Source organism: Musca autumnalis, unplaced genomic scaffold (assembly GCF_047663935.1).
Source record: "Musca autumnalis isolate F117 unplaced genomic scaffold, ASM4766393v1 scaffold_4, whole genome shotgun sequence".
NCBI classification, from domain to species: Eukaryota; Metazoa; Arthropoda; class Insecta; order Diptera; family Muscidae; genus Musca; species Musca autumnalis.
This window is the reverse complement of record NW_027411977.1, coordinates 238,585,487-238,595,277: the sequence shown is the minus strand read 5'-3', so window position 1 is coordinate 238,595,277 and position 9,791 is coordinate 238,585,487. Positions and strand designations below refer to the sequence as shown.

At 36.4% G+C, this 9,791-nt stretch overlaps 3 protein-coding genes across 4 annotated transcripts; 2 read left to right on the top strand and 1 right to left on the bottom strand.

Moving 5' to 3' along the window:
* Window positions 1–645: 645 nt before the first annotated feature.
* Window positions 646–3,824, top strand: Ddx1 (ATP-dependent RNA helicase Ddx1). 2 transcript variants are annotated; one of them, XR_012412925.1, is made up of 7 exons: window positions 646–770; window positions 826–877; window positions 932–1,353; window positions 1,411–2,017; window positions 2,076–2,892; window positions 3,017–3,336; window positions 3,397–3,824. XR_012412925.1 is itself a non-coding variant. In XM_073987077.1 (7 exons), the coding sequence occupies exons 1-7, from the start codon at window positions 755–757 to the stop codon at window positions 3,622–3,624; spliced, it is 2,187 nt and encodes a 728-aa protein (XP_073843178.1). In that variant the 5' UTR covers window positions 648–754; the 3' UTR covers window positions 3,625–3,824. The 2 variants fall into 2 exon arrangements, 1 of the variants encoding a protein (XP_073843178.1); XM_073987077.1 differs by having other exon boundaries at window positions 648–770; window positions 2,076–2,835; window positions 3,235–3,336.
* On the bottom strand, window positions 3,577–4,514 carry LOC141403953 (GSK3-beta interaction protein). Its single transcript, XM_073987078.1, has one exon. It carries the CDS (start codon window positions 4,512–4,514, stop codon window positions 4,029–4,031), a length of 486 nt encoding a protein of 161 aa, XP_073843179.1. The 3' UTR covers window positions 3,577–4,028.
* A 3,035-nt stretch (window positions 4,515–7,549) lies between these two features.
* On the top strand, window positions 7,550–8,622 carry JMJD7 (Jumonji domain containing 7). Its single transcript, XM_073981859.1, has one exon. It carries the CDS (start codon window positions 7,608–7,610, stop codon window positions 8,592–8,594), a length of 987 nt encoding a protein of 328 aa, XP_073837960.1. The 5' UTR covers window positions 7,550–7,607; the 3' UTR covers window positions 8,595–8,622.
* The last annotated feature ends 1,169 nt before the right edge of the window (window positions 8,623–9,791 follow it).

Below are 9,791 nucleotides of genomic sequence, written 5' to 3'. Positions count from 1 at the left end.
CGGGACTTACCTCGAGTTCCATACTAAAGTAATTATATGAAATTGCTGCATTAGGGAACTCGATCTAAATAGACGTTTACACCAGACAGTTTTTCTTCAAATACAACTCTGATATACTAACACATACATACATTTGTCGGCTGTCTTCCAGCTGTCCATCACTTTTTCACAGACAATCGGGTTAACAAATTTTTGACATTTTTGTAAAAATAAGTGAGATAATAATTTAAATGTGTTGTAAATAAAAGAACATGAACAAAAATAAATTACGTGAATTGAAAATAAAAGATGATTTTCAATCATAATTTTACAAGTGTTTTTGCAGTTTTCGGGACGCCTACGTCACACAGGCAAGTTTTGGGTTTTTGACAATCAATACAGTTTCATAAATTTTTTTCAATGAAATCACGCCAGTGTGGACCGGGAAATAGTAAAGATTAATCTGGCAAAAAAACTCCAATGTAAACATAGTGTTAATAATATATATTCTATTTATCGATAAATGTCGCATTTGTAGATCCATATATGCTCTGTTCCAGAACCTGCAAGAAGCTACTACTTTTTACTACGATAACATTTTTTCCTTTATGTTATCGAAAAAAATAGTAAAAATTAGTAGATTCTTGCCGTACTGGAACAGACCAATTAATTTTTCTCATTTATAGATCCCTACCACTTCAATAGACAAAAACTCGCCGGCTTTTTTGCAGACATTTCTGGACTTTTATTGGAATACACGGATATTTATTGAAAAATGACTGCATTCGAAGGTATTTAAATATAAATAAAAACTTTTTGCAATGTAATAACATTTAATTCTTACAGAGTTTGGCGTTTTGCCAGAAATTGCAAAGGCCATTGATGAAATGGAATGGACGTGAGTTGAACTGTCGTTTATAGAGGGGATGATGCATTCATATTTTTTTTCCAGATTACCAACGGATGTCCAGGCAGAAGCAATTCCTCTTATTTTGGGTGGTGGTGATGTTCTAATGGCTGCCGAGACGGGTTCGGGTAAAACAGGTGCATTTTGCTTGCCTATTTTGCAAATTGTATGGGAAACCCTTAGAGATCTAGAGGAGGGCAAGGGTTCAAAGGGGGGTACAGGGTCTTCGGCAAGTGCAGCCCCATGGACAATGTCCTTCTTTGATCGTGGCAATGCCCTGGCTGTTACACCTGATGGTTTGCGTTGCCAGAGTCGTGAGTTTAAGGAGTGGCATGGTTGTCGTTGTACAACTGGTGTTAAAGGCAAAGGAAAGTTCTATTTTGAAGCCATCGTTACCGATGAGGGTCTGTGTCGTGTAGGCTGGTCTACACAACAAGCAAACTTGGATTTGGGAACATGTCGTTTTGGTAATAATTGGAAATTTTGTTCTTTGAGAAAGCAATAATAATTGAGCTCTTTTTAAGGTTTTGGATTTGGTGGAACTGGCAAAAAGTCCAACAATCGGCAATTTGATGATTATGGCGAAGCTTTCGGTAAAAATGATGTAATTGGCTGTTATTTGGATTTGGAACGGATGGAGGTTTCGTTTAGCAAGAATGGTGCTCAGTTAGGCACAGCTTTTCGCATTAATGATAATCTACGAAATGAAACTTTTTATCCTGCTGTAGTTTTGAAAAATGCTGAAATGGCTTTTAATTTTGGAAAGACGGATTTTAAGTATCCGCCCAAAAATGGCTTTATAGCTGCAAGCCAAGCTGGTCCATCACATACTAAACCAAATCCCTTGGCAAGTCCTGCTGCCAATTCAGCAGCTAGTAAACCTTCTCCAAATGCGCCCCAGGCCATTATTATAGAACCAAGCAGAGAATTGGCTGAACAGACATATAATCAAATTGAAAAGTTTAAGGTTCATTTGTCCAATCCAGATGTTCGCAGCCTATTGTTAATTGGTGGTGTTAAGTTGGAACAACAAAAGAGCATACTGCAGCAGGGAGTGCATATTGTTGTCGGCACCCCAGGACGTTTGGAAGAAATGATAAGTGGTGGTTTTGTCCAATTAACACATTGCAAGTAAGTGAGGTGTTTTGAGGATTCAAGGATATTCTTTAAAGTTGAGATTATCTTGCAGATTTTTCGTTTTGGATGAAGCTGATGCTTTGCTTAAACAAGGCTATACCGATCTCATTGATCGTCTGCATAAGCAAATACCAAAAATGACCTCAGATGGTCGACGCCTGCAAATGGTTGTTTGTTCAGCCACACTCCATGCATTCGAGGTCAAGAAAATGGCTGATCGCCTTATGCATTTCCCCACATGGGTAGATCTTAAGGGTGAAGATGCTGTACCCGAAACTGTACATCATGTTGTTTGTATGGTTGATCCCCAACGTGATACAGCATGGCATAATTTGCGTCAACATATTCGCACTGATGGTGTTCATGCACGCGATAATCCCCATCCTCACAACCTAACTCCGGAAACTTATTCCGAGGCAATAAAAATACTAAAAGGTGAATATTGCGTTCGTGCCATTGAAGAGCATAAAATGGATCGTGCTATTTTATTCTGTCGCACAAAATTGGATTGTGATAATTTGGAAAAATATCTAAAATCTCGTGGAGGACAGAGATATTCGTGTGTCTGTTTGCATGGAGACCGAAAACCAAATGAACGAAAACAAAACTTGGAAGCATTCAAGAGAGGCGATGTTAAGTTTTTAATTTGTACTGATGTAGCCGCCAGAGGTTTAGATATTACTGGTCTGCCATATATGATTAATATTACCTTGCCCGATGAAAAGTCAAACTATGTCCATCGTATTGGTCGTGTGGGACGTGCAGAACGTATGGGTTTGGCTATTAGCTTGGTGTCAACTGTACCCGAAAAGGTAAGTATCTAGGATAATGAACGCAGCAGGCCTTGCAAAATTTGGCATAAGTTGAATATACGGACTGGATTCGGATCGATGATAAAAAATTTCGATTTAAAGGAAAATTTTGTTCACGTTAGCCGAGATTTGTTCCTGTCCATAGGAGAAAGTCTTAAAACTCCGGCCGAAGTCCTGCTACAAATGAAAAAATTTCGATTTAAACTAAATTTATCGCCAAAACCAAGGGAACTTTTTGAACTTTCGGAGCCTATATCTCGGGAAGTATGGACTTCCTGCCCGTGATATATACATTGGCGTGATCAGCACTGCAAGCCCTTTCTGTGATAAAAATTTCAGATAGATCCGAATACAGTCCAAGCATTAATCCTGGTCCCAAAATTTGTGTTCTCCTTCCAGGTATGGTACCATGGCGATTGGTGTCCAACTCGTGGCCGTAACTGTTCCAATACAAATCTCACCGATAATCGTGGTTGCTGCATTTGGTATAATGAAAAGAATGTAGGTCACATTTACACTCCTGTTAAAATTGTTGGTTATGATGTCCTTTTGTTTTTGTAGCTTTTGGCCGAAATTGAAGATCACTTGAACATCACCATTCAACAGGTGGACAAAAACATGTCGGTACCTCTTAACGATTTCGATGGTAAAGTGGTTTATGGCCAGAAGAACCTTAATACTGGCACCGGTTACAAGGATCATGTCCAACAGCTAATACCAATTGTTAAAAAGCTCACTGACTTGGAACTACAATCACAATCTTTATTTTTGAAACGTTTAAAAGTCTAAACAAAATATTACATACATACATATAGGTATATTTGGAACGATCATCATTATACAATCGTATGGAATTAGTAATGTTTAAAAAACAACAATCACATTCATTATTCTTCTAATTAATAATACAAAAAAGCGTTCGACGAGCGTACATATACAAATACTCTCCAAGCTGCTTATTAAAAGAATACCATAACACAAACAGAAAATTACATGTTTTATTACAAAAAATGCCTATGAGATACGTAGGTATGTGTTTTTGAGGGACATTTCCTAATGGCAAATTTTGTAAGTTTTTCATTTTGTTTTGCAAATTGATACATGACGGGGTGGGTTAGTCTTCCTTCTTGCGAAATGGTTAACTTATGAGTCTAAAATGTTAGTCTGTATTCTCCTAAATATTGTTCGTTGATTCAATCATCTTCCTCGTCCTCTTCTTCTTCAAGGCCTTCCTCATCTTCCTCCTTGAACTCCGTACGCATTTGTTGTAGCTGTAGTAGTTGTTTGCATAGCTGATTACCAAAGGATTCAACATATCGTGGACTTATTTTATCCAACAAAGCATAAGGTGTTTCATAGACTTCATCTTCGTTCACTTCCGCCTTATCTTCATCTATGGTATTGTAGATTTCCGAAACAACTCGAAAGCCCATACTACTTACATGTATACAATAAGTTGCTCCTTCAAAAGTACGAATATTCATGTAGATATGACTTTCATTACTTGGTAGTTTGGCTATTTCAATTTCGGCTACATGGGTCTTGACATCATTGATTATTGCTGTTGCTTCCACCTGCCAGTTGATAATTTCCTCACCATTGTCATCCGGGTCAGTGGAAGGGATATTAGCAGCAGAAGTTGTCACTGGCAGCACAGATTCCTCTACTTTGGTATCCATAATCTTAAATTAGTTTTTTTATGCTACGCTATGCTAAGTTTCATTCAATGATGGTATAAAAATCAGTTCCAATGTGTTTTTCTTTCAAAAATGTCAAAGATTTTTTGTCTAAAAGCCTGTTTGCACGACGATTTGCGAGGCGTGCAACTGGCAAAGTTTGATTAGGCTGCCATCAGACCATCTGCTTTTTAACCCAATGATTACACATGCAAGTAACTTACAGACAGTTGTGTATACATATAACTCTGCGTTTACAAATGACAGGACAGTTGACTTCATGTATTGATTGTCAAAATACCAAAACTTGCCTGTGTGACGTAGGCTTCCAGACAACTGCAAAAACAGTTGTAAAATTATGGATGAAAATCATCGATTTCTTCTTGTTTTCCGTTCACATATTTTGTTTTTGTTCATGTTCTTTTGTTTTCAACACATTTCAATTATCATATCACTTCTTTTTTACGAAAATGTCATAAATTTGTTAACCCAGCTGTCTTTGAAAAAATGATGGACAGCTGGGAGACAAAAGACAAATGTATGTATGTGTTAGTAAATCAGAGTTGTATTTGAAGACAAACTGTCTGGTGTAAACGCCTAGTTATAGTCGAAACTTCAATTTTTTCGAACTGACACTTGCATGTGTAGACGTTCGGAAAAAAATTGAAGTTACTTTCAAAGCACTTACATTGATTACTGACAAGGAAATTTTGTCGGCAGTGAGGTTGTTAGTTGGTGTGGCAGTGAATATGTGTGAGTGTATTGGTATTTTTCGAACTGTCACTTGCATGTGTAAACGGGGGGTTACATGGAAAGTATTCTTTGATGAAAAAAGATTGTTCTATGTCCCAATTTACATTAGGCAAGTTTACTTGCGGCAAGTCTCTGTTTGTGGGAGAGACACGTAAGGGGAATGGAAATGGAAAAAAAATTGCTCGTACCGGCAATTTTCAGGCGATTCCTTTTATATTTTTCGTATTTGACATTATTTTCATTGTTTTGAAAACAAATCTTGTCGGAACAAAATTGCCTTTTATAAACGCAAGAGGCAAGTTTAAAAAGGAACGAGAAAAATTGCGCAAGTAAACTCGCCTAAAGTACGAAATAACTATTTTTTTTATATTTTTCAAAAAAAAATCGCTTCATTTGTATATTTTGTCGCTCGCCACAAGTCACGTCGTGTAAAAAGCCTCTCAAATAGGGGTATAAAAATCGAATGTGTGTAACATATGTTTTTCCATCGGAAGGGATAAGAAGCTTGTGAGTAATCGATTGTCGATAATAGGTCAGCAAAAGAAACTGATGCTAGGTTTACATTTACGAAATCCACTCGATTTCATCTGTCAATTCCTTTGTGTATACGCCAAATGAAAACTCATCTGAAATCGATTGGATTTCATTTGACGTTTGAGCAATGGAATTGACAGTTGAAACCAAGTGGATTTCGTAAATGTAAACATAGTATGAGGAATATTTCATTTATTTAACCATCTCGTCTAAATAATAAAAAAAAAAAAACAAATATGACACTCTCATATAGTTTCTGCTCTCCACGGGTATAAATGAAAGAATCTTGTGTCTCCTTATAACTTAGTATTGGTCTGTTCCTTTACTTTAAAAAATGGTAACAGTGGCAAAAAATGGTAAAAGTGGTGAACTGGTCTCATATAAATCGTATGCTTGTTAAAGTAAAGGAACGCTTTGCAAGTTAAAAATGGTAAGAAATGGTAACCTCAGGCGGGTAAAGGAACAAAGCATGGTACAATAATTCTTAGTAGAGTTGTACTTTTTAGCTCTTTTAGCTGATCGCTCTTTTTAGTTCAGCTCTTTTCAACGAACTAGGTCGTTCTTTTAGTTCAATCGTTCGTCGAAAAGCTCTTTCAGTCAGCTGTCTTTTCGTTCTATCGTTCAGCGGCTCTGACTCGTTCGCTTGCAAGTTCGTTCATTTGTATACAAACACACATAGAAACATATGTATACCGATAAAGAACAAACAACAGAAGAATATTTTAAAGAACCTAGCAACGAAAATAGGTTTGGTGTGATTAAAAAGCTAATTTGGAGTTTTTTAAACTTTAAATTTGTAATTAAGTTTAAAATAAATGAAAATATTAAAAATATAAAATTACGATGGATAAAGATGTGTGTGGGTATCTGTGTAAAATTCAAAATGTAAACAAAACTATTACCATTACAAAGGCAATAGTTAACTCTGACGACGCCGTCACATTTTGATACGTGAACTGAATTGTTCGTTCTTGAATCGAATCGTTTGATTTCATCGTTCTTTTATCTTTCGGTCAGTGCTCAGTGAGCTACTGAACTATAATGAACTATATCGACTGATCTAGTTCGTACGCTCTTTTCAATGAATCGTTCAATTGAACTAGTTCGTTCGTGAACTATACAACTCTAATTCTTAGGTAGGCCACAGCTAACAGCTGATTACAATTTTTTTTATGGCTTAATCTGTCAAAACTGTGTTGACATGCAGAGTTGATATTTATTATTGATCAAAAAATTCAACTCTGTTTTGTTTTTATTTCAACATTTCGTTCTTCTTCTTTGTATACTCATCCGTTATCATTCATCAAAACAATTTTGACGTTTTAAGCCATAGCGACAGGGTTGTATTTTTTTGGCGATTCTCATACCTGTCCTACCTATGAATTATTGTACCATGGAACAAAGCTTATATTTGTGATTGCTACCTTGCATGGTACAATTACTTAGGTAGATGCCTCAGCCCAGCTGATCGAATCTAAAACGTCAAAAAACTAGGAATTCGCTATGAAAAATCAAAACAAAAAACCATATGATTCGGTAAGTAAGAGATAGCATGTGTTCACTTCACTGTACAAACACAAGCGATAAAAAGAGACAACAAGAAACCATTTGGCGAAAATTTTGACAGTTTACATTACAAAAAATGTTGCTTTGTTGTAGCAATTCGCCGATGTTTCTACCTAAGTAATTGTACCATGCTACCTTGTTAATGATATTAGGGATCTATAGAGACCGACAACAGATGTTTCCGCTATCACCTGCTCCGACAACCAGAAAATTCCCTGCCTCTTGCCTCCTAGTCAAAACACAATGAGTGACAAAATAAAATCTTCCTTCAATTTACTGCTGAATGAGGCACAAGATTTTTGTATTGGAACTGAAATCAATGAACTCAATAATCTACCGGATGCCTTGGAATTTTGCCGTGAGTATTATGCCAAACAAAAACCGGTAGTATTTAGAAATGTTCTGTCGTCTTGGAATGCTTTACACAAGTGGACACCAGCGTATTTTAAAGAAAAACTTGGCTCCAAACTAGTGGATGTAGCTGTAACTCCCAATGGTTATGCTGATGGTTTGGCCGTAAGGCATGTGGATAAAAAGGAATATTTTGTCCTACCATATGAAGAACAAATAACAATGGAATCATTTCTCGAGCGGCTTGATGATCCTATGGGTGCAGTGTACTATATACAAAAACAAAATTCCAATTTCACTTTGGATTTCCCAGAACTGGCTGAAGACATTGATCCCGCGATATTTGAATTTGCCCAAGAATGTTTTAATAAACCTCCCGATGCCGTCAATTTTTGGATGGGTGATGAAAAGGCCATAACATCAATGCATAAAGATCCATATGATAATATTTATTGTGTTATATCGGGATATAAAGATTTTATACTCTTTCCACCACATTGCCTGCCATGGATACCCAAGGCAATGTATCCAACTGGTGTATATAAACGCAACGAGAATAATCAATATTATATTGATCCTGTATTGCAGGAACATTATAATGAGGAGGGTGAAATAGAATCGATTGGGCCAGATCCTTTGTTAACAGAATGGATTAGCATAGATCCCTTGGCTCCTGATTTGGCAAAATATCCCCAGTATTCTAAAATAAAACCTCTAAAAGTGCGTCTTAATGCTGGTGATGTTTTGTTCTTACCAAATTATTGGTATCATCATGTTCGTCAAAGTCACAAATGTATTGCTGTAAATTTTTGGTATGACATGGAATACGATAGTCGTTATTGTTATTATAGAATGTTGGAAGAATTAGCTAAAAGTTAACGAAATAACAGATACTTTTTTTTAGGAATGGCGATTGTCAAAAACTTTGGAATCTATGGAAATAATCAACTTTTGTTCTCAATAAAATTTTAAATGGAGATGTTTGTATCCAGAAAACTTAGTTCGCATTCGTCTTGCTACAACAACAGAAATGGGGAGAAGAACTTCAATAGGCCTCTGTGGGGAGAATAATTTTTAAAGGTCTTCTATAGAAGAGAATAACTTCTAAAGGTCTTCTATAGAAGAGAAGACCTTTTAAAAGTCTTCTGTTGGGTGAATCCCTACAGGTCTACTTTAGACGGAAGATCCTGTAATGGTTTCAAAAGGTATTCTATATAGACAGAAGACCTTGTAAAGCTCTTCTTTGAACAGAAGTGCTTCTAAAGAACTTTTATAGACCGAGGGTTTTCTTAAGGTCTTTTATAAACAAAATGTTTTCTAAAGGTCTCCTGTAGAGAGAAGACCTAAAGATTTTATATAGACAGAATGCCTTCTAAAGACAGAAGACCTCTTAAGTCTATCATGGAAAGAAGATCTCTTAAAGGTCTTCTGTGGGCAGAAGACGTTTTAAAGGTCTTATATGGAAACAAGACCTTCTAATTGTCTTCTACGAACAGAATACCTCCTAAAAGTCTTCTACGAACAGAACACCACCTAAAAGTCTTCAATGGAGAAGATTTAAGTTCTTCTACAGACGGTAGAACTCGAGAGGTTCTCTACAGATAGAACTCGTGAAATCTTCTATATAAACAAGACGTCGTAAAAGTCCCTTCTTGGTATTTCCCTTCTTGGTATTTCTAAAGGCACAAGACCCGCAAGAGGTCATCTATAGATAATATAAAAATGTTGAGGTATTCTTCTTCCCCTTGAGATATCTTATAGACAACAGAAAACCTTTTGAGGTCCTCGGCAGACAACAAAAGACGTCTTGAGGACTTTTATAAAGGCCTCTTGAGGTCATTTATAGACAACGGAAGATATCTTGAGGTCTTTTATAGACAATAGAAGAACTTTCGAGGTCTTCTGTAGGCAACAGAAAAACTTTTGAGGTATTCTATAGACTATAGAAAACCTCTTGAGGTCTTTTAGAGACAACAGATGACCTCTTGAGGTATTCTATAGACGTGGGAAGACATATTGATGTATTTTACAGACAATGAAAGAACTTTCGAAGTCTTCTATAGACAACTGAAGACC

What these genes read in the sequence shown, in the direction of transcription:
- JMJD7 (XM_073981859.1), top strand. Translation starts at nt 7,608, where the DNA reads ATGAGTGACAAAATAAAATCTTCCTTCAATTTACTGCTGAATGAGGCA.
- Ddx1 (XM_073987077.1), top strand. An exon ending in ATTGATGAAATGGAATGGAC is followed by an intron (nt 878 to 931) that starts GTGAGTTGAACT and finishes TTTTTTTTCCAG; the next exon opens with ATTACCAACGGATGTCCAGG. An exon ending in TTTGGGAACATGTCGTTTTG is followed by an intron (nt 1,354 to 1,410) that starts GTAATAATTGGA and finishes GCTCTTTTTAAG; the next exon opens with GTTTTGGATTTGGTGGAACT.
- LOC141403953 (XM_073987078.1), bottom strand. Translation starts at nt 4,514, where the DNA reads ATGGATACCAAAGTAGAGGAATCTGTGCTGCCAGTGACAACTTCTGCT.